Source organism: Mustelus asterias, chromosome 5 (assembly GCF_964213995.1).
Source record: "Mustelus asterias chromosome 5, sMusAst1.hap1.1, whole genome shotgun sequence".
NCBI classification, from domain to species: Eukaryota; Metazoa; Chordata; class Chondrichthyes; order Carcharhiniformes; family Triakidae; genus Mustelus; species Mustelus asterias.
In genome coordinates, this window is record NC_135805.1 from 2,959,202 (window position 1) to 2,984,189 (window position 24,988).

General features: G+C 44.3%; 1 protein-coding gene across 1 annotated transcript in view; it reads right to left on the minus strand.

Moving 5' to 3' along the window:
* Positions 1-24,988, minus strand: part of LOC144493938 (protein cornichon homolog 3-like) — a 123,727-nt gene that overhangs the window by 96,295 nt on the left and 2,444 nt on the right. The window contains exons 2-3 of the mRNA XM_078213514.1: positions 13,933-14,001; positions 13,129-13,176 (exon numbers count right to left, since the gene is read on the minus strand). Of these exons, the coding sequence (XP_078069640.1) occupies positions 13,129-13,176; positions 13,933-14,001 (117 nt within the window). The remainder of the gene's footprint in view (positions 1-13,128; positions 13,177-13,932; positions 14,002-24,988) is intronic.

Below are 24,988 nucleotides of genomic sequence, written 5' to 3' on the forward strand. Positions count from 1 at the left end.
CCAAGGAGAAGGACATGACGGATGTTGAGGTCAGGGATAGGTGTGTGAATGGTCTTGAGAACATCAATATATTGAAGGAGAAAGTGTTGGGTATCCTAAATTGTATTAAGGTAAGCAAGTCCCTGGGGCCGGATGGAATCTATCCCGGGTTACTGCAGGAGGCAAGGGAAGAGATAGCTGGGGCCTTAACAGATATCTTCATCATCCTCTTTGACATCAGGCAAGGTTCCAGAGGACTGGAGAATTGTTCCCTTGTTTAAGAAAGGAAGCATGGATAATCCAGGAAATTATAGGCCGGTGAGCCTGACATCAGTGGTGGGAAGCCTTTGAAGAATGTACTGAGGGACAGAATATGTGCACATTTGGAAGAAAATGGACTAGTTAGTGACAGACAGCATAGTTTTGTGTGGGGAAGGTCATGCCTCATCAATGTGAGTTTTTGGAAGAGGTGTTGGTATACTGGAAGCGGGTGAAATCAGAGTATTGGCTGACTGGGTCTCGGTGTGCGTTAGGATAGAGATTTTCAAATGGAGGGTGCAAGATGGGAAGCCAGCCAGGATTGCATTGACATAGTTACATTTGGAATTAACAATGGAGCATAAAGGAAGATGACAAACTGGTCACCCCTGTTGGAGAATGTGGATGTCAAGAGGAGGGGAGGACCTGGATTGGGTGCAATGTCCTCAGTTGTATAATAGGTCAAATCCAGCATTTTGTTTTATTCTTTTACAGGATGTGAGTGTCGCTGGCTGGGCCAGCATTTATTGCCCATCCCTAATCGCCCTCGATTTCAGAAGGCATTTAAGAGTCAACCACATTCAGAAACGAGAGAGAACATTAGGAATAAATAAATGACTGGATCTGCATGCAGAGTTCTCGAGCTGATGTTAACTCCACCAACCAATGCTCCCAGTAACATTGCAAATCCTGTTACCATGGGGATGTACTGATGTTGCCATTAGCAATTTCTGCGTGACTCTCCAAGAATATACCAAACTGTTTCTTTTCCAATCAACAAAGTAAATCAAGAAACTCATGCTGAAAGCAGAGATTTTTTGACAGATTTTCGAGTCATTGTATTGTGCTGCCAGACACAATATACCAAACAGGTCTGTTATTTACAAATGCATTGTCCTGCCAGCAATCTCTCCAACACACTTTACACTCCCTCCCTCTCCCTTCCCCAATACAATGATCAATCCTCCTCTGACCTCTTCTCCTTGTTTGTTCCACTGAAGCTTCAAATAACCCAACTACATCACACTGAAATCAGAATTCATCACCAGATTTCAGACTTTAAATCAGTTGTTCTCAAAACTTCGCAACTGCAGAACTCCTCATCTCCAACATTCTTTCATCTCTCAGATACAGAGTAAAGCTCCCTCTACACTGTCCCCCATCAAACACTCCCAGGACAGAGACAGCACGGGGTTAGATACAGAGTAAAGCTCCCTCTACACTGACCCCATCAAACACTCCCAGGACAGGTACAGCACGGGGTTAGATATAGAGTAAAGCTCCCTCTACACTGTCCCCATCAAACACTCCCAGGACAGGTACAGCACGGGGTTAGATACAGAGTAAAGCTCCCTCTGTACTGTCCCCATCAAACACTCCCAGGACAGGTACAGCACGGGGTTAGATACAGAGTAAAGCTCCCTCTACACTGTCCCCATCAAACACTCCCAGGACAGGTGCAGCACGGGGTTAGATACAGAGTAAAGCTCCCTCTACACTGTCCCCATCAAACACTCCCAGGACAGGTACAGCATGGGGTTAGATACAGAGTAAAGCTCCCTCTACACTGTCCCCATCAAACACTCCCAGGACAGGTGCAGCACGGGGTTAGATACAGAGTAAAGCTCCCTCTACACTGTCCCCCATCAAACACTCCCAGGACAGGGACAGCACGGGGTTAGATACAGAGTAAAGCTCCCTCTACACTGTCCCCCATCAAACACTCCCAGGACAGAGACAGCACGGGGTTAGATACAGAGTAAAGCTCCCTCTACACTGTCCCCATCAAACACTCCCAGGACAGAGACAGCACGGGGTTAGATACCATAAGAACATAAGACATAGGAGCAGAATTAGGCCACTTGGCCCATCGACTCTGCTCCGCTGTTCAATCATGGCTGATATTTTTCTCATCCCCATTCTCCTGTCATTTCCCCATAACGCCTGATCCCCTTATTAATCAAAAACCTATCTAGTTCTGTCTTAAAGACATTCAATGACCTGGCCTCTACAGCCTTCTGTGGCAAAGAGTTCCACAGATTCACCACTCTTTGGTTGAAGGAATTCCTCCTCATCTCTGTTTTAAAGGATCGTCCCTTTAGCCTGAGGTTGCGCCCTCTGATTCTAGTTTTCCTACTAGTGGAAACATCCTCTCCACGTCCTCTATCCAGGCCTCGCAGTACCCTGTAAGTTTCAATAAGATCCCCCCCTCATCCTTCTAAACTCCAACGAGTACAGACCCAGAGTCCTCAACCATTCCTCATACGACAAGCTCTTCATTCCAGGGATCATTCTTGTGAACCTCAGTTCACAATCAGTTTTAAATCAGTTGTTCTCAAAACTTCACAACTACAGAACTCCACATCTCCAACATTCTTTCATCCCTCAGATACAGAGTAAATCTCCCTCTACACTGTCCCCATCAAACACTCCCAGGACAGGGACAGCACGGGGTTAGATACAGAGTAAAGCTCCCTCTACACTGTCCCCATCAAACACTCCCAGGACAGGTACAGCACGGGGTTAGATACAGAGTAAAGCTCCCTCTACACTGTCCCTATCAAACATTGTAAGAAACATAGAAAGAAAGAAACATAGAAACCCTACAGTACAGAAAGAGGCCATTCGGCCCATCGAGTCTGCACCGACCACAATCCCACCCAGGCCCTACCCCCATATCCCTACATATTTTTACCCGCTAATCCCTCTAATCTACACATCCCAGGACACTAAGGGGCAATTTTAGCATGGCCAATCAACCTAACCCGCACATCTTTGGACTGTGGGAGGAAACCAGAGCACCCAGAGGAAACCCACGCAGACACAAGGAGAATGTGCAAACTCCACACAGACAGTGACCCAAGCTGGGAATCGAACCCAGGTCCCTGGAGCTGTGAAGCAGCAGTGCTAACCACTGTGCTACCGTGCCACCCTGGTGTTTAACAACACCAGGTTAAAGTCCAATGGGGTTAGATACAGAGTAAAGCTCCCTCTACACTGTCCCCCATCAAACACTCCCAGGACAGGTACAGCACGGGGTTAGATACAGAGTAAAGTTCCCTCTGCACTGTCCCCATCAAACACTCCCAGGACAGGTATAGCACGGGGTTAGATACAGAGTAAAGCTCCCTCTCCACTCCCCCTATCATACACTCCCAGGACAGGTACAGCACCTGTCCTTGATCCAACCTCAGCTACTTCATCAATGACCTTCACTCTATCATTAGGTTAGAAGAGGGGTTGTTCGCTGATGATTACACAATGTTTAGCACCATTCGCAATTCCTCAGATACTGAAGCAATCCATATCCAAATACAACAAGACCTGGACAATTTACAGACTTGGCAGGTGTGTGGAAAGTAACATTCACACTATAAAAGTGCCAGGCAATAACTATCTGCAACAAGAGAGGATCTAACTATTGCCGATTGATATCCAATGCAATAACCGTCACTAAATTACCCCCACTATCAACATCCTGGGCTTACCATTGACCAGAAAGCCTTCCAGTAAGTTAAGTAGGGTAATTAAATAGGCAGCTGCCAAAGTGGCAGTTAACTGACAATCACCTGAAAATCCTTTGCCTGAATAGGGTCTGAATAGGTGTTCATAGTGTAGTAGGAAGCTCAGCTGGAGAGTGACTCATCATAGTTCTGGTTTTAACGCACCTGATCAGTCAGGGCTCACAGTCAGTAAGGGTCGACTTTGGCCTGAGTGAGACAGAGACCAAAATTGAGTCAGCATATTTGGGAATATGGTTCAAAATGGGAATTCGGTACATTATTGAAAGAGGTTCTTGATGTAAGGTTTACTGCAGGAAGGGAGCTAGGGAAGGAAAGAAAAGAGTTTTGCTTTCTGATTTTCTTACCCTTCAGGAAGTGGTCTTACCTTGCTACTGGAGAAGAAGCTGGTTACCTGGGGGGCATCTGGAAGGTGAGTCAGGTTTATTTTATCCCTAAGGTTCAATACAGTCCAGCAATGGATGGTAAGGTTAATAAAATATATCAAAGCAAAAGTAAAGTATATAATTGAATAAAATAATAAAATAGTTAATTAGAACACCTTTAAGGATGACGGGACAGGTACTGTGTCACAGCTGCAGTATATGGGAGCTCCAGGATATCAGTGCGATCCCGGACAAACACATCTGCAGTGTTTGAAGTTTGAGAAGGAGGCTGAACTACAGACACTGCGATGCTTCAGGGAGGGGAAAAGTCCAATCCATCACACAAACCAGCCTCCCATCCATTGACTCTGTCTACACTTCCTGCTGCCTCGGCAAAGCAGCCAGCATAATCAAGGACCCCACGCACCCCAGACATTCTCTCTTCCACCTTCTTCCTTCGGGAAGAAGATACAAAAGTCTGAGGTCACGCACCAACCGACTCAAGAACAGCTTCTTCCCTGCTGCTGTCAGACTTTTGAATGGACCTACCTTGCATTAAGTTGATCTTTCTCTACACCCAGCTATGACTGTAACACTACATTCTGTACTCTCTCGTTTCCTTCTCTATCAACGGTATACTTTGTCTGTATAGCGCGCAAGAAACAATATTTTTCACTGTATGTTAATACATGTGACAATAATAAATCAAATCAAAAAAGTTACTTATTGTTTGTACCAGGAGGCAGTCACGCCTCTTAGAACAATGTTTTTAATTTGATTTGATTTATTATTGTCACATGTATTAACATACAGTGAAAAGTATTGTTTCTTGCTCGCTGTACAGACAAAACATACCGTTCATAGAGAAGGAAACGAAAAAGTGCAGAATGTAGTGTTACAGTCATAGCTGGGTATAGAGAAAGATCAACTTAATGTAAGATAGGTCCATCCAAAAGTCTGACAGCAGCAGGGAAGAAGCTGTTCTTGAGTCGGTTGGTATGTGACCTCAGACTTTTGTATCTTTTTCCCGAAGGTGGAAGAGAGAATGTCCAGGGTGCTTGGGATTCTTAATTATGCTGGCTGCTTTGCTGAGACAGTGGAAAGTGTAGACAGAGTCAATGGATGGGAGGCTGATTTGCGTAATGGATTGGGCTACATTCACGACCTTTTGTAGTTTCTTGCGGTCTTGGGCAAAGCAGGAGCCATACCAAGCTGTGATACAACCAGAAAGAATGCTTTCTATGATGCATCTGTAAAAGTTGGTGAGAGTCGTAGCTGACATGCCAAATTTCCTTCGTCTTCTGAGAAAGTAGAGGCGTTGGTGGGATTTCTTAACTATAGTGTCGGTATGGGGGGACCAGGACAGGTTGTTGGTGATCTGGACACCTAAAAACTTGAAGCTCTCAACACTTTCTACTTCGTCTCTATTGATGTAGACAGGGGCATGTTCTCCTTTACGCTTCCTGAAGTCGATGACAATTTCCTTCGTTTTGTTGACATTGAGGGAGAGATTATTGTTGCCACACCAGTTCACCAGATTCTCTCTCTCATTCCTGTACTCTGTCTCGTCATTGTTTGAGATCCGACCCACTACGGTGGTGTCTTCAGCAAACTTGAAAATTGAATTGGAGGGGAATTTGGCCACACAGTCATAGGTGTACAAGGAGTATAGTAGGGGGCTGAGAACACAGCCTTGTGGCGCACTGGTGTTGAGGATGATCGTGGAAGAGGTGTTTCTGCCTATCCTTACTGATTGTGGTCTGTGGGTTGGGAAGTTCAGGATCCAGTCGCAGAGGGAGGTGCCAAGGCCCAGGCCACGGAGTTTGGAGATGAGTTTCATGGGAATAATAGTGTTGAAGGCTGAGCTGTAGTCAATAAATAGGAGTCTGACATAGGTATCCTTGTTATCGAGGTGTTCCAGGGTTGAGTGCAGGGCCAGGGAAATGGCGTCTGCTCTGGACCTGTTGCAGCAGTAGAATGTCTTCCATGGCATGGTGTCACAGTGGTTGTGCTAACCACTGTGACACCACAGCGCCGGGGACCTGGGCTAAATTCTGGCCTCGGCTCACTGTCTGTGTGGAGTTTGTACATTCTCCTAGTGTCTGCATGGGTTTCCTCTGGGTGTTCCGGTTTACTCCCACAGTCCAATGATGTGCGGGTTAAGTTGATTGGCCATGCTAAATTGTCCCTTAGTGTCAGGGGATTAGCAGGGTAAATACTTGGGTTTCCAGGGATAGGGCCTGGGTGGGAATGTGGTCGGGGCAGACTCGATGGGCCAAATGGTTTCCTTCTGCACTGTACGGATTCTATGATTCAATTTGCTCAGTGGTCAGGGACAGGAGAGTGAGGCAGATGAGGTGACTCAGAGAGCAGGAGGACAGAAGCCCCAGCCTTTACAATTGCCTAACAGGTTTGAGGTTCTTTCAGCTTGTTTAGGATCAGAGTGGGGGCTGCAGGGTGGATGAGTTGGCTGACCATGGCACTGAGATACAGGAAGCTATTCAAGTGGGAGGGAACAAAAAGAAGGTAGTGGTAGTAGTGGACAGTGAGGGATTGACACCATTCTCTGCAGCAAAGAGCATGAGTTCAGGTGGCTGTGTTGTCTGCCTGGTGCCAGGGTTTGGAAACTGCTCGAGGTTGAGAGAAACTTGCAGTGGAATACAGTCATCATGGTGCCAGTGGATACCAATGACACAGACAGGACAAAGAAGGAGGTTGTGCACAGCCAGCCTGAGGGCCTGGACACCAAATGAAGAAGCAGAATCCCAAAGGTCATAATCTCTGCATTATCACCTGAGTGACGAGCAAATTGGCAGAAAACAGATCAGATTAGCGAGGTGAATGTGTGGCCCAAAGACTGGTGTGGGAGAAGTGGGTCTAGTTCGTGGGGCACTCGCGCCAGTACTGGGAAAGTGGGATCTGGATGCCCTCCAACTGAACCGCGCTGGGGTCAATGTTCTTGCAAGCCACATAACTAGGGAAGTAGAGAGGGTTTTAAACGAAATAGTGGGGGCAAGGGATCAAATTTGTGAAGATTTGGTCAATCAAATACCAGAGACAAGGCAGAAGTGAAAGGCATTATTCCAGGAAATGATAAACAGACTGTGATAGGAAGGATAGAAAGTACACATCTAACAGTAAATCAACAGACGAGACTAGAGGTTACAAAAAGAATAGAGAGATAAAACTAAAGGCTCTGTATCTGAATGCACATAGCATTAAAAGCAAAACAGATGAACTGAGAGTACACAGAGAAATAAAAAGTATGATTTAATAGTCATTCCAGAGACAAGGCTGCAGGAAGACAGAGATTGTGACCTGAATGTTAAAGGGTGAAGGATATTTCGAATAGACAGGAACTGAGGAAAAGATGGCGGGGTGCCTCTGTTAAAGATGGTATTAGCACATTGGGGAGCCATGGCCCAAGTTCAGCCAACCAGGACTGGAAGCCATTTGGGTGGAGATGAGAAATGGTAAAAGCAAGAAGCAAAAATTGTAAAAGCAAGAAGTCACCCTGAACAATAACTACATGGTAATGTGGGACATAAAGGAAGAAATAATTGGAGTTTATCAGAAAAGCATAGCAATAATCATGGGAGGTGTTAATCTACATAGACCGGAAATGTCAGATGGGCAAAGCTTTCCTAGATGAGTTTATAGAATGTTTCCAGGATAGTTCCTTGCATGTTGTGGAGCCAACCAGAGAAAAGGTTACACTAGACTTGGTACAGTGCAATGAGATGGGAACAACTAATGATCCTGTAGTGAAGGCGTACCTAGGTAGCAGTGACCATGATGTGGTTGACTTTTACATACAGTTTGAGGGAGAGAAGAGTGGGTCTGAGAGTAAGTATTTAAACTTAAATAGGTGTAACTATGAAGGCGTGAACTAAAATGATTTGGAAAATCAGGTTGAAGAATAGATCAATAGAGATGCAGTGACAAACATTTCGGGGGATATTTCAGAATGCACAGAATAAATACAGTCCAACCAGTAAGAAAAAGTCCAAAGGTCAGACACACTATCCATGGTTAACTAGAAAGGTTAAAGATAGTATCAGATTGAAAGAAAAAGTATATAATTGTGTAAAGTCAGGTGACAGATCAGAAGATTGGACAGAATATAAGGAATAGTAGACAGTGACTAAAAGATTATGAGGAAGGAAAAATACTAGAATACAATCGAAAGTTAGCCAGAAATATAAAAACAGATGAAAAGTTTTTATAAATATTTAAAGAAGAAATGAGTTAACAAAGTGAGTGTTGCTCCTATAGAAAGTGAGTTCAGAGAATTGAAAACAAGGAGATGGCAGATGAACTGAACAGGATAATTTGCATCAGTCTTCACGACAGCAGTAACATCCCAGAAGCAACTATAAATCAGGAAATGGAAGGGAGAGAGGAACTTGGGAAAATTACAATCACCAGGGAAGTGGTATTGAGTAAATTGTTGGAACTGTAGGCTGACAAGAGTGCTGATCCTGATGGACTTCACACTAGGGTCTTAAAAGACATGGCTAGTGAGATAGTTGATGCATTCGTTTTAATTTTACTAAACTCCCCAGATTCGGGGAGATATTGGAAGATGGCAAATGCAACTCCATTATTCAAAAAAAGAGGGAGACAGAAAGCAGTAAACTACAGTTAGCTTAACATCTGTCGTAGGGAACACATTAGAAGCTTTGATTAGAGATGTTATAGCAGGGCACTTGGATAAGACCATAATATGTAGGAGCAAAAATAGGCCATTTAGCCCATTGAGTCTATTCAGCCATTCAATGAGATCATGCCTGAACTGATCATCTTCAACTCCACTTTCCACCTTATCCCCATTATCCTGGACCCCCTTACTAATTAAAACTTTGTCTATCTCAGCCTTGAACACACTTACCCACCCAGCCTCTACAACTCTCTGCGGTAAAGAACTTCACAAATTCACTACTCTCTGAGAGAAGAAATTCCTCCTCATCTCTGTTTTAAATGGGTGACCCCTTACTCTGAGACGATACCCCCTAGCACTAGACTCTCCCGCAAGGGGAAACAACCTCTCAGCATCCACCTTGTCAAGCCCCCTGTGAATCCTATGTGTAACAATTAGGTCACTTCTCATTCATCTAAACTCCAATGAGTACAGGCCCAACCTGCTTAACCGCTCCTCATCAGAAAATCCCTCCATACCCGGGATCAACATAGTGAACCTTCTCTGGACTGCCTCTAATGCCAATATATCTTTCCTTAGCTAAACTCAAGGAAATCAGGCAGAGCCAACATACTTTTGTGAAAAGAAAATCATGTTTAATCGACTTATTGGAATTCTTTGAGGAAGTGATATGTACTGTGGACAAAGGGGTGGATGTACTGTACTTAGATTTCCAGATGGCACTTCAGAAATTGCCACATCAAAAGTTATTGCAGAAAATAAAAACTCATGCAGGGGATAACATATTGGCACCATTACAAGATTGGCGAGCTTACAGAAAACAGGGAGTTGTAATAAATGGGTCTTTTTCAGGTTGGCAAGAGTGGTTTGTCACAAGGGCTGGGACCTCAACTGTTTATAATTTATATAACTGACTTGGATGAAGGAATTGAAGGGATGGTTGTCAAATTAGCTGATGACACAAAGAAAGGTAAGAAAGTAAATTATGAAGAGGACATAAGGAGGATACAAAAAGATATAGATAGGTTAAGTAAGTGAGCAAAGACCTGGCAAATGGAGTACGATGGAGAAAAATGTGAAATTGTCCATTTGAGCAGAAAGAATAGTTTTTAAAAAAGCTTCTTAACTAAATGGTGAGGGATTGCAGAGCTCTGGGTGTTCTAGTGCTTGAATCACAAAAGGTTAGTATGCAGGTACAGCAGGTCATGAGGAAAGCTAATAAAATGAAGTAAGATGATGCTTCATTTGTTCAGGGCAGTGGTGAACCCACATCTGGAGTATTGTGTACAGTATTAGTCACCTTACTTAAGGAAGGATGTAAATACATTGAAGCAGTTTGGAGAATGTTTACTCGACTAATGGAATGGGCAGATTGTCTTTTGAGGAAAGGGTGGACAGGCTAGGCTTGTTCTGTTAGAGTTTAAAAGAGTAAGAGGCGAATTGGTTGAAACAAATAAGATACTGAGGGGTCTTGACAGGCTGGATGTGGAGAGGATGTTTCCCCTTGTGGGTGAATCTAGAACTAGGGGGTCACTGTTTAAAAATAAGGGGCTTGCTCATTTGAGCTGAATTTTCTTCACTCAGAGGGTTGTGAATCTTTGGAACTCTCTTCCCGAAAAGGCAGTGGAAGCAGAGTCTTTGAATATTTTTAAGGCAAAGGTGGATAGGTTCTTGGCAAGCAAGGGGGTGATAGGTTATTGGAATCGGCAAGATGCAAATTTGAAGTGACTATCAGATCAGCCATGCTCTTATTAAAGATCTCTGACTCCCTTTTTGAATAAAGGAGTTAGTTACATTTGCTATCTTCTAATCCAATGGAATTCAAAGAAAGGGAGATGATGCTTCATTTGTTCAGGACAGTGGTGAGCCCACATCTGGAGTACTGTGTACAGTATTGGTCACCTTATTTAAGGAAGGATGTAAATGTGTTGAAGCAGTTCAGTGAATGTTTACTGGACTAAGTCCAGGAGTTGCAGGGAATTTTGGAAACTTAAAGTCAATGATTCAACTATCTCATTAACTACCTCTTTCAAGACCTCAGGATGAGTTCCTCCCTCCCAACAATTTCCTGATTTATGGCAATTTCTGGGGTGTTGTTTGTGTCCTCAGTCATGAAGACCGATGCAAAATCCCTGTTTAATCCATCCACCATAACCCTACTCTTCATTACCAATTACCCAGAAGCTCTTTCTATAGGACCAATGCTCACTTTGTTAACTTTTTGCTTACTTATATATCTGTAGAAACTCTTACCGTCCATCTTTATTTTACTGGCTAGCTTTCTCTCGTACTCTAGTTTTTCCCTCCTTATCAACCTTTTTGTCATTCTTATCTATCGTTCGTGTTTGCGCAAATATATGCTTTTTCTTTAAGTTTAACCTTTAACCTTTTTAGTGGACCACAGATGATGGGCCCTCCCCTTGGAATTTTTCATTCTCAATGGAATGTGTCTATTCTGTGTATTCTGAAGTATCCCTTTCAATGACTGCCACTGAACATGGCACGATGGCACGCTGGCACAGTGGTTAGCACTGCTGCCTCACAACACCAGGGACAAGGGTTCAATTCCAGCCTTGGGTGACTGTGTGGAGTTTGCACGTTGTATCCGTGTCTGTGTGGGTTTGCTGCGGGTGCTCCCACAGTCCAAAGTGCGGGTTAAGTTGATTGGCTATGCTAAATTGTCCTTAGCGTCAGGGGGGGCTAACAGGGTAAATGTGTGGAGTTGCGGGGTGGGATTGCTGTCGATGTGGGCTCGATGGGCTGAATGGCCTCCTTCTGCACTGTAGGGATTCTATGATTCTATGAACATCTTTTGGTCTATCCGTTCAGCAGATTTGTCAGTTCACTTTAGATAGCTCTACTTTCATACCTCATGATTGCCCCTATTTAAGGTTAAGATACTAGTCTTGAATGCACTCTTCTATCCCTCAAACTGAATGTAAAATTTAATCACATTATGATTGCATCTACGTAGGGGTGCCTTCACTCTGAGATTGTTAATTAATCTTATCTCATTGCACAATACCAGGTCTAGTACAGCTGCCCTTTGGTTGGCATCGGAATGTGCTGTTCTAAGAAATTATCCCATAAACATTTATGCTCCCTTTACCCATCCAATTTTTCCAATTTATATGTAGATTAAAATCCCCAATGGTTATCGCTAATCCTTTCCGACAAGCTCCTATTATCTCTTTTTGTTATTTTCTGTTACAATTAGGGAGTGCAAAAGCAAAATACTGCGGATGCTGGAAATCTGAAATAAAAACAGAAAATGCTGGAAAAACTCAGCAGATCTGGCAGCATCTGTGGAGGGCAAAACAGAGTTAGTGTTTCAAGTCATGGCCTGTTGTAATTAAATACTTGCATTTATATAGTGTCTTTCACATTCACAGTAAGTCCGTAAAGTGCTTTCCAGCCAATGTAGTACTTTTTGAAATAGAGTCACTGGTTTAATGTTGGAAATATTATCACATTTCACATTACCTCTTGATCTGGTTCTGGCATCAGCATTCTCTTAAAGCCCATCAGATCCAGGACAAAGCAGCCCCGCTTGACTAGCATCACAACTACAAACATCCACTCCCTCCACCACCAACACTCAGTAGCAGCAGTGTGTTCTACCCACAAGATGCACTGCAGCAATTCACCAAAGATCCTTAGACAGCATCTTCCAAACCCATGACCACTTCCACCTAAAAGGATAAGGGCAACAGATAAATGGGAACACCACCACTTGCAAGTTCCCCTCCAAGTCTTGGAAATATATCACCATTCCTTCGCAGTCGCTGGGTCAAAATCCTGGAATTCCCTCCCTAACGGCATTGTGCGTCAACCCACAGCACAGGGACTGCAGCGATTCAGTCGGTGGCACGGTAGCACAGTGGTTAGCACGGCTGCCTCACAGCGCCAGGGACCCGGGTTCGATTCCCGGCTTGGGTCACTGTCTGTGTGGAGTTTGCACGTTCTCCCCGTGTCTGCATGGGTTTCCTCCGGGTGCTCCGATTTCCTCCCACATTCTGAAAGATGCATAGGTGCATTGACCCAAACAGGTGCCAAACTGTGGCAACGAGGGGAATTTCACAGTAACTTCATTGCAGTGTTAATGTAACCCTTACTTGTGACTAATAAATAAACTTTAAAAGAAAATCAAGTAGGCAGCTCATCACCACCTTCTCAGGGGCAACTAGGGATGGGCAATAAATGCTGGCCAGCCAGCGACACCCATGTCCCACAAATGAATAAAAAATCAGATCACAGAATGTTCTGTCACAAATCAACATTGTTTCAGCATCCCATACAGAACAGGGGACCCATAAAGTATCTCATTCTTCACTGATTTACTCACCCTCCTCAATAAGAAGCAGATCCGTTCAATATTTCTCAGCCTCTCTCGCTGGATAAGGAATAAAGAGTAAAATCATGACGTGAAATGACTGACAATCAACACAATCAATACTCAGAACAGAACAAGGACTGAGAGGATGGAGACTGATGGACACCAGGAACTGAGGAGACAGGTTTCAGAGGGGACTCCAGGGATTGATGGATACCAGGGACTGAGGAGACAGGTTTCAGAGGGGAGTCCAGGGATCGATGGATACCAGGGACTGAGGAGACAGGTTTCAGAGGGGACTCCAGGGATTGATGGATACCAGGGACTGAGGAGACAGGTTTCAGAGGGGAGTCCAGGGATCGATGGATACCAGGGACTGAGGAGACAGGTTTCAGAGGGGAGTCCATGGATCGATGGATACCAGGGACTGAGGGGACAGGTTTCAGAGGGGAGTCCAGGGATCGATGGATACCAGGGACTGAGGGGACAGGTTTCAGAGGGGACTCCAGGGATTGATGGATACCAGGGACTGAGGAGACAGGTTTCAGAGGGGAGTCCAGGGATCGATGGATACCAGGGACTGAGGGGACATAGAATGGGGGACAAGGACTAAGGGGACATTAGGATCAGAGTGATGGGGTTTGAGGGGGCATTCACTGGTTTGGTTATAGTAGAGATCCCAGATGGCACACTTTTCAGTGCCCACATTTGGTACCACCTCTCCTTCTACATCAGTGCCCACCCCCTCGGACAGGGAGTACAATATTGAGGGTGTTACCATATGTCTCATGGTCTATGGAGCCTTGCTGTACTTACTGCATGGAGAGGATTGCACTGGTCAATGGGGCTCCTGAGGTCTTTACGTAATTCATCAAATGCAATTATCTACAATTACAAAAGAGTCAGTTATTGAAGTCCTTATCCTTCACTATTAAGTGGAGCAGATACATGCTCAATTGATATACACACATAGGCAGATGGGCAAAAAATACACACTCAGAGATGTACAATCACTGTCTTGAAGTCCCTGTGTCCCTGGGTGCTAGGTTCACAGTCTTTAGAGATTAGTAACATTAAAATAGAGGGTGTTGCAATGCTTGTTACATTGGTTCTTGCCTGGAAACAATGGTGAGACCTGCTGGGAGAGTTTTGAGAGGTCACCAAATGAGTTCAAGGGTCAGTGAACAACTCTTCTTGAGGCAGTCAGTTTTGGAGAGTCACAGAGACGGGGAAAGGCAGATGTTCCAGTTAAGTTGAATTAAAAGTTGTATAAGACATTGGTAAGGCCACACTTGGAATACTGTATGTAGTTCTGGTCACCTATTATAGAAAGGATATTATTAAACAGAAAGAGTGCAGAAAAGATTTACGAGGTTGCTACTGGGACTTAATGGATTGAGATATAAGGAGAGGCTGGATAGACGTTTTTCTCTGGAGCGTAGGAGGCTGAGGGGTGATCGTTTAGAGGTCTATAAAATAATGAGGGGCATGGATCAGCAAGATAGTCACTATCTTTTCCCAAAGGTAGGGGAGTCTAAAACTAGAGGGCATAGGTTTAAGGTGAGAGGGGAGAGATGCCAAAGGGTCCAGAAGGGCAGTTTTTTCACACAGAGGGTGGTGAGTGTCTGGAACAAGCTGCCAGAGGTAGGAGTAGAGGCAGGTACAATTTTGACTTTTAAAAAGCGTTTAGACAGTTACATGGGTAAGATGGGTATAGAGGGATACGGGATATAGAGGGACGGCATGGACAAATTGGGCCGAAGGGCCTGTTTCCATGCTGTAAACCTGTATGATTCTATAAAAAGTTAGAAAAAGGGCTCTGGGGCAAAGAGGGCTGTTGGGGCAAGGGTACCACTTTGAAGCAGTGGTGTTTTTGGCTTGTGAACTAGTGTTGAGTATACTTAGGAATCCAGGGGGAAAGAATCTTGGAAGGCGAGATTGAAACCCTGAGGGGTGGACCATTGTTAAAGCTTTCTGAGGGAGCAACTTTTAGAGAGAATTTCAAGGAGAGATCTTCAAAAGCAAAGTTATAATTCCCTTGTGAGACAGACTTTCAATGAGAATGTTTGACTTGGTGAGTTCTTGAGAAATCCATGGACTCTGTCTTGGTTGCATCTGTTGTTTTCTCGAGTCATAGAGTCATAGAGGTTTACAGCATGGAAACAGGCCCTTTGGCCCAACTTGTCCATGTCGCCCTTTTTTTTAAACCCCTAAGCTAGTCTCAATTGCCCGCATTTGGCCCATATCCCTCTATACCCATCATACCCATGTAACTGTCTAAATACTTTTTAAAAGACAAAATTGTACCCGCCTCTACTACTACCTCTGGCAGCTTGTTCCAGACACTCACCACCCTCTGTGTGAAAAAATTGCCCCTCTGGACACTTTTGTATCTCTCCTCTCTCACCTTAAACCTGTGCCCTCTAGTTTTAGACTCCCCTACCTTTGGGAAAAGATATTGACTATCCAGCTGATCTGTGCCCCTCATTATTTTATAGACCTCTATAAGGTCACCCCTCAGCCTCCTACGCTCCAGAGAAAAAAGTCCCAGTCTGTCCAGCCTCTCCTTATAACTCAATCCATCAAGTCCCGGTAGCATCCTAGTAAATCTTTTCTGCGCTCTTTCTAGTTTAATAATATCCTTTCTATAATAGGGTGACCAGAACTACACACAGTATTCCAAGTGTGGCCTTACCAATGTCTTGTACAACTTCAACAAGATGTCCCAACTCCTGTATTCAATGATCTGACCAATGAAACCAAGCATGCCGAATGGCTTCTTCACCACTCTGTCCACCTGTGACTCTACTTTCAAGGAGCTATGAACATGGACCCCTAGATCTCTTTGTTCTATAATTCTCCCCAATGCCCTACCAGTAACTGAGTAAGTCCTGCCCTGGTTCAATCTACCAAAATGCATCACCTCGCATTTGTCTAAATTAAACTCCATCTGCCATTCATCAACCCACTGGCCCAATTGATCAAGATCCCGTTGCAATCGAAGATAGTTTTCTTCACTGTCCACGATGCCACCAATCTTGGTGTCATCTGCAAACTTACTAACCATGCCTCTTATATTCTCATCGAAATCATTAATATAAATGACAAATAACAGTGGACCCAGCACCGATCCCCGAGGCACACCGCTGGTCACAGACCTCCAGTTTGAAAAACAACCCACTACCACCACCCTCTGGCTTCTGTCATCCAGCCAATTTTGTATCCATTTAGATACCTCACCCTGGATCCCGTGAGATTTAACCTTATGCAATAACCTACCATGCGGTACCTTGTCAAAGGCCTTGCTAAAGTCCATGTAGACAACATCAACTGCACTGCCCTCTTCTACCTTCTTAGTTACCCCTTCAAAAAACTCAATCAAATTTGTGAGACATGATTTTCCACTCACAAAGCCATGCTGACTGTCCCTAATCAGTCCTTGCGTCTCTAAATGCCTGTAGACCCTGTCTCTCAAAATACCTTCCAACAACTTACCCACCACAGATGTGAGGCTCACTGGCCTGTAGTTCCCAGGCTTTTCCCTCAGGCCTTTTTAAACAAAAGCACAACATTTGCCACTCTCCAATCTTCAGGCACCTCACCCGTGACTTGTACTGTTTAACCATAATTCATTTGTTAATTCACATGTAGCTCGTACTTACCCCGAATGTTAGAGTGTGAGACACATATTGTAAATTGTTTTATCTTTCCGAACTTGTATGGTAAAGTTTATTTTGATTTATTCAAAACTTATGGAATTTTGTGGATTTATTCCAAAAGCAGGTGTCTTGAATCTCAACCGAATCAACTTTAAACAAAACATTATTAGTCCCAAACTGGATCTCCCCACACAGCCTGGAGTCTGGCCAAGGGTTTTAGGGTTAAGGTTACAATTAGGTCAGTCACGATCTTACTGAACGACGGATCAGGCTTGGAGAGCCGACACCTGCTCCTAACATGTATGTTCATATCACATTTTTCTATTCATCCATGGGACATGGGCGTCGCTGGTTGGCCAGTATTTATTGCCCAGCCCTAGTTGCCCGAGGGCAGTTGAGAGTCAACCACATTGCTGTGGCTCTGGAGTCACATGTAGGTCAGACCAGGCAAGGACGGCAGATTTCCTTCCCTAAAGGACATTTGTGAACCAGATGGGTGTTTCCGACAATCGACAATGGTTTCATGGGCATCGGTAGATTCTTAATTCCAGATATATTTTATCGAATTCAAATTCCACCATCTGCCGTGGCGGGATTTGAACCCGGGTCCCCAGATGGTTAGCTGAGTTTCTGGATTGGTAGTCTAGCGATAATACCACTAGACCATCGCCTCCTTTATGAACTCATGGACTCATTTCCATGCCAGAACCCCAGTCACCTGGTCATTTTATTTGTGTCACCTTCCTGGCTAATATCAAAGTAACCAGGAACAGAGCAAAAGCAGACTGTCCCCATGCCCTGTTCTGCGCTTGTGCCAGAGTCCCGGGCATGGCTGGAGTTGTAGTCCTCAGCCTCTGACCCCAAAAAACATACAGACTCAACTTAAAAATGCTAATTCCCTCACACATCTCTCCCCTGGGAAAAGGATAACTTCACTCGAGTCAAAATATCTTTACAATAGATTTACAGTTTCTTTACAAATCCTTATCATCATAAAACCTTTTAACAATAGATTATCACATACTGTACAGATAGCCTTTTCACATTTTACAACTAGACAGAATCACAGAAAACTATAGGGCAGAAGAGGCCCTTCGGTCCATCGAGTCTGTACCGGTGCATGAAATGCCCTGACGTGCCTACCTAATCCCACTTGCCAGCTCTTGGCCCATAGCCTTGAATGCTATGGCGTGCCAAGAACAGGTCTTTTCCAAATGGCAGGCAGTTATGGCCTACACCTGCTCCTAACATGTATGTTCATATCACATTTTTTTATTCATCCATGGGACATGGGTGTCACTGGCTGGGCCAACATTTATTGCCCAGCCCTAGTTGCCTGAGGGCAGTTGAGAGTCTACCACATTGCTGTGGCTCTGGAGTCACATGTAGGCCAGACCGGGTAAGGACGGCAGATTTCCTTCTCTTAAGGACATTAGTGAACCAGATGGGTTTTTCTGACAGGAATTCCAGGAATTTTTAAAATGGTGTGAGGCATCCCACCTCCACGACCCTCGCAGGCAGTGCATTCCAGACCATCACCACCCTCAGAGTTAGAAAGTTTTTCCTCAATTCCCCCCTAAACCTCCCACCCCTTGCTTTTAACTTGTGTCCCTTCATAATAGACCCTTCAATTAAGAGGAACAGCTGCTCCTTATCCACTCTGTCCATGTCTCTCATAATCTTGTACACCTCGATCAGGTCACCCCTCAGTCTTCTCTGCTTCAGAGAAAACAATCCAAGCCTATCCAACCTCTCTTCATAACTTAAATGTTCTACCCCAGGCAGCATCCTGGTGAATCTCCTCTGCACCCCCTCCAGTGCAATCACATCCTTCCTATAATGTGATGACCAGAACTGCACACAGTGCTCCAGCTGTGGCCTCACCAAAGTTCTCCAGAGGTGCACTCATTCAGTATCACACTGAAGCATCGCTGCATCCTCCCACAGCTCACAATTCCATCCAGCTTTGTGTCTTCTCCAACTTTGGAGATATTACATTTAGTTCCCTCATCCAAATCATTTATATATATATATTGAATTGCTGAGGTTGTAAGACTGCTCCCTGTGGTAACCCACTCGTCACTGCCTGCTATTTGGAAAAGACCTTTTCATTCCTACTCTTTGTTTCCTGTCTGCCAACCAGTTTTCCATCCATCTCAATACTTTACACTCAAACCCTTGCGCTTTCAGAGGAGCACTGATTCATTGACAGTGGGGGAGGGGGGTTAGAGGGTGCGCAGGGTCGGGGGGGTACAGTGCGGTAGGTGGTGATCAGTAGGAGGTTTCTTTACCCATGTGTGACTTGATGATGAGACCTCATGGTGTCTGGAGTCAATATTGAGGACTCCCAGGGTAACTCCTTCCTGACTGCATACCACTGGTGGGTCTGTCCTGCAGCTGGGACAGGATAGGTGATGAGTATGATTCACAATCTGTTAAGTTAAAACAGAAAAGGCTTTCCGTTACACCTCAACTGGCACTAATCTGTCTGATCTGGGAGGGTAACATGTTGACAGTTGAGAAATTCCCTTTGCTGTTGTGTTTCTCACCTGACAGAGAGGGAGAGTATGTGAGGTCTGGGTTACATTCTGGAGGGAGAGTTTATAAATTTGTAAGGGGGAATAGGCAGGAGAATAGTAGAATGGGTGTTGTTTGAAATCCATTGTCACAGCTTCACAGAGCTGGAATTAATGTGGGATTAACTGTGCAAACGTCTGCTCTTTCAGAATATTCATTAAAATCAAGATTAGTTGGTTTCTTTTGCAATATAAAGCGACACTGTCAAAAATCCAGAAAATTGAAGGCAGGGCAAAAGGACGAAGCTTGGCAAAAGTAATTTCCCTTGAAAAAGTTGTAAGCACGAACTGCACAATTTTCCTCATCCACCAAAACGATGGGTAAACTATCTGGTGACTTTCAGAGATACGATGGGCCGAATGGCCTCTTTCTGTGCTGTCAGGTTTCTAAGATCCACATTGCCGATTTCCAGAGGTATCACTTTGTCTGAGAAAGTTGAACAAGTGTGGACTTCATCGCGATAATAGCAGAGCAGCTCAGAAACCAATTTACTGATGAAGATAAAGATGCCAAATGCTATTCTATAGCAGTTGATTCAACACCAGATGTGAGTTACGTGGACCAATTAACATTAATTTTCAGGTAAGTGACTAATGATGGTGAAGCTGTGAGGGAACGTTTTTTTTCCACCTTCAATCCCACACTTTTGAGACAACTATTATGGAAAATGTTGCAAATTTAGGTTTGGGCATCAAAAATTGTGGTGGGCGGAGCTTCGATAATGCCACAAATATGGCAGGAAAATATTCAGGTCTATAAGCAACACTGAACACCCCTGTGCATTATTCCAATCACTCCTTGCTGCAGTTGAATCCTGTGAGGAAGCTGTACATTTTCTTCACTTTGTTCAACATGTGTATGCCTTTTTTTCAGTTTCCACACATCAGTAGAACATGTTGCAATGCAGCAGGCGAATGGAAAACATTTGTGACACCAGGTGGTCCTCTCATGCAGGTGCTGTTTTGGCTTTGAAAATGAAATGCTGATATAAAGAAGACCTTATTAGACATCGCCATATCATATTCAGAGAAACCACATGCAAAAGCTAAATCCTGAGCAGGGAAGTTTGAAAATTGCAATATTGCTGTTTTTACTCTTTTGTGGAACAGTTTACTTCAAAGAATTAATGCCACCAGCAAATTGCTACAAAATGTTGATACAACTTTATTGAATGCTTCCCAATTGTTAGCCTCAGTTAAAAGTATTGTCATGGAAGTTCAGAATGATTGTAGCTTGGTGGAAGAAGAGGCACTCGCATTAACAAAAAATACAGGTCCCTCTAATGATGAGAGGTGTATAGGTCTAGGAACTAAAGATAATGAAATCACTTTAAATAGGAAAGAGAAGAATATCATTGAGACTGTCAGTGTTATTTTTGACACAATAATGGAGAAATTGCAGAGTAGAAGTGAATCTCTGAAGAAAATTGTTGACTTATTTTGCGTGCTTTTCGACAGAGGTTTGGATGAGAATGCCAAATGCTACTGCAGTAGGAAATTAAATCATTTTTACCAAGAGGACATAAACACAAATTTTTTTGAAAATTAAGTAAAACAATTCATTACTTTCATCAATAATGATGAGCTCTGTGCTTCAAGATCACCAGCTGATTTGTAATGATGGTTTGTAGGCAACCTTTCCAAATGTGGAAACCATTCTGAAAATATTTTTAACAATAGCTTTCAGGAACATTTGACAAGTTCAGCAATATTGATAATTAAAAGTGCGTCTTTACAAGATTTTACCTACAATGATGTAATTGATAATTATGTGAAGAAAGGTATAGAAAAGGCTACCTAAATTGCCATTCCAGCATGTGATGAAGCAAGAAAAACTTTAAAATTTTTCAATCTTCCATATTCTCTTGTTAAATTCTATTTTCCAAAATACCCCATCATTACTCTGCTATAGTGGCTGCAGCTGGTCACATGATAGTTCTAATTGCCAATGCTCTCAAGACTGGCCTTCAGAAAGTCTCTTCTAGGACAAAGAATGGAATCCTGCAGACAGAGCCACTGATATTGGACTTGGACTCACTGGACACTGAATGAGAGTTGGGCGGAATCTACCCAAAAATAGTGTCATAAAAGTCTGAAAACGGCAGTGTTCCAGCTGGTCTTTCGGGCAAGTTTACACTACAATCTTGGCACACTCTCAGTTTTTCTGACAGCTGAGAGCTTGGCTGGGGATGAGGGTGGGGAGTGTAAGTACACTGAGGAAGCCGGCTGCAGAATGCTTGGGCGCCGTTGTGCAAAGCACCCTGATCTCCTACTGAAGTGGGAAACCTCTTTCCACCCTCCACCATAGACATTGGACCCCCTCCCTGCATCATCAGCATCACTGTCACCCTCACCCACACCAACACCATCATCAGAGCATCAGAACCCTCCCGATTTGTCTCCTGGTGGACCCAAAATACCCCCCTACTTGCAAAGACTCCCTTGCATAGCCCCCCTTCATGACCCTCTTTGCATAGACTCCCTTGTCGACCACCCCTTGCAGAGCTCCCCCCCCCCCCCCCACATTAGCCCTACCATCATCATGTATAGCCCTACCCCCACTCAAGCCCAACCCCTACACAGGCCCCAACGCATTGGCACTGCCCCTGGCACATTTATGGTGCCCAATGGGGTCCTGACCACCCAAGAGCTTCAATGGTCTCTGATCCCCGTAGCATGGCCATGGCGCCTGGTCCCTGCTATTGCACAGCAGTAGTGAATCTCACTGGTGTGACGTTATGTCGGCAAGGAGGATGACTCCAGGAAGAAGCCATGTGGGAACAGGGAAATCCTTAAGGTTAGATTACTTTTGTGTTAATAGGCTTTGTGCCTTTTTGGAATGTGGAACTGTTCACGCTGGCAAAACAGGGCCGAGTGGATATGAAACCAATTCACACCGGGCACAAATCAGTATTTTATCCTCGCCCGCTTTCTGTCGATCAGCGTGGCACGCTGGTATGGTCATGCCTACTGAATGGCAGCATATATATCTCGTTGATTAACGTATTTGCTCCTTCACTAGACTGGCTCATCAGCAAAGTCCCACGTTTGCTCGCTTCAAGACACACATCACAATATTGACGATCTTTATAGTCATTCTGACAAGAGGTAAGTTTGGATTTCAGTTCAGCAGTTATCCAGACTGATGTGTATTTACAAGTTAAAAGCACTAAAGTGATCAATTTGTGTAGTTTTGTGGCTTGCGTCTTTGCATTCTGTGGGACAAGGGTGAGCAGGACCAGGAGGGGCATGATATCATGAGGGGGGTGGAAATAAAGGTGAGCGCGGGGCCCCACAAAGTGTAAATCAGCCTCTGGCAGAAGGAGGTGGTCTGATAATTCAGATATTTTGTTCCAGGAGAGTGTGATATCAAGCAGCAGAGGATGGATATCACCGAATGCTTCTTAATCCCAAACGCTGACATTATGCAATGTGACAGGTGAACCAACCAAACACTGGGATTCTTAGCGTTACATTTCACCAACAGACTTCAAAGTCAAAAAGATGTCACTCCATAAATATATTTGTTCACTATATAAAATGAATATATAAATATCATGAATTATTTGATATATAAAATGTGATGTGCGGAATTATTCTAATTATAAAATGTATTCTATATACTAAATGCACCCTCTGGAATTATACTAAATATAAAATGGATAATGTGGAACTATCTAAAATGCACACTGCGGAGTTATTCTAATTCTGAAAGTATACAGTAAACGTATTCTAGATCTGAAATGTATGCCGTGAAGTTATTCTAAATAGAAAATCAGCACTGAATTATTCTAAATATTAAATGTACATTGTGGAATTATTCTGGATCTAAAATGTATTCTGTGGAATCTTTCTAGATCACCAGCATTACCCAGCTAGAGATTGGACCCTGTTGGACCCTGTTGGACCCTGTTGGACCCTGTTGGACCCTGTTGGACCCTGTTGGACCCTGTTGGACCCTGTTGGACCCTGTTGGACCCTGTTGGACTCTGTTGGACTCTGTTGAATCTTGCTCCTTCTTTCCCCTTCTCTCTTTTCTTTACATTTCTTCTCAACTTTTTCTCTTTCATTTGGCTTTTGTGTTCTCTGTATTTACACAAGGATGTCCTCTGAACTCTATTTCCTCTGAACTCTATTTCCTCTGAACTCTATTTCCTCTGAACTCTATTTCCTCTGAACTCTATTTCCTCTGAACTCTATTTCCTCTGAACTCTATTTCCTCTGAACTCTATTTCCTCTGAACTCTATTTCCTCTGCTCTCTTCACCTCCCCAGTCTGAGTCTTCATCTCTCCTCAGCACTCTGGGTATTCTGTCACCTCAGGGACGACAGCAGTTCAAACAGACAGCTCACCACTACCTCCTCAAGGGCAATTAGGGAAGTACAATGAATGTTGGCCTAGACAGCGGCACTCACATCCCCAAAATAAATCAAAAAAAGGTTCTTTCCCAGCTCTCCAAATGTTCATTTCACCAAGCTTCTCTCTGCCAATCTCTCACCTTGCTCTTTCTCTCCCTATTCATTCCCCTCTCCAATTTCTCTCATCAATAGCTTATCTCTTTAAATCCCTCTTTCTATCTCCATCTCCATTCAGTCTCCACTTTCTCCCATTTTTGTCCTATCTCCAGTTTATTACTCTTATCTGTCTCCCTTCCTCCTCCAGTAATCCCCTCCCTCTGTCTTTATCCATGTACAGTCTCTTACATCTCCTCTCTCTTGACAAGACCACCTCTCACTTTCTCTTTCTCCAGTCTCTCTCTCCCATTTCCCCCAGTCTCTCGCTATTCTCTCTCCCTCAAACATGCATCTATTCTCACTCTCTCCTCCTAGAGTCTCCTCTCTCCCTGGACACATCCCAATCCCTGGCTCCCATCTCTCATAGAGTCATAGAGGTTTACAGCATGGAAACAGGCCCTTCGGCCCAACTTGTCCATGCCGCCCTATTTTTTAAACTTCTAAGACAGTCCCAATTGCCCACATTTGGCCCATATCCCTCTATACCCATCGTACCCACGTAACTGTCTAAATGCTTTCTAAAATTCAAAATTGTACCCGCCTCTACTACTACCTCTGACAGCTTGTTCCAGACACTCACCACCCTCTGTGTGAAATAATTGCCCCTCTGGACATATTCTCCACTCTTTCCCCAGACACATTCTCCACACTCCCCCCAGACACATTCTCCACACTCCCCCCAGACACATTCTCCACACTCCCCCCAGACACATTCTCCACACTCCCCCCAGACACATTCTCCACACTCCCCCCAGACACATTCTCCACACTCCCCCCAGACACATTCTCCACACTCCCCCCAGACACATTCTCCACACTCCCCCCAGACACATTCTCCACACTCCCCCCAGACACATTCTCCACACTCCCCCCAGACACATTCTCCACACTCCCCCCAGACACATTCTCCACACTCCCCCCAGACACATTCTCCACACTCCCCCCAGACACATTCTCCACACTCCCCCCAGACACATTCTCCACACTCCCCCCAGACACATTCTCCACACTCCCCCTAGACACATTCTCCACACTCCCCCCAGACACATTCTCCACACTCCTCCCCAGACACATTCTCCACACTCCTCCCCAGACACATTCTCCACACTCCTCCCAGACACAT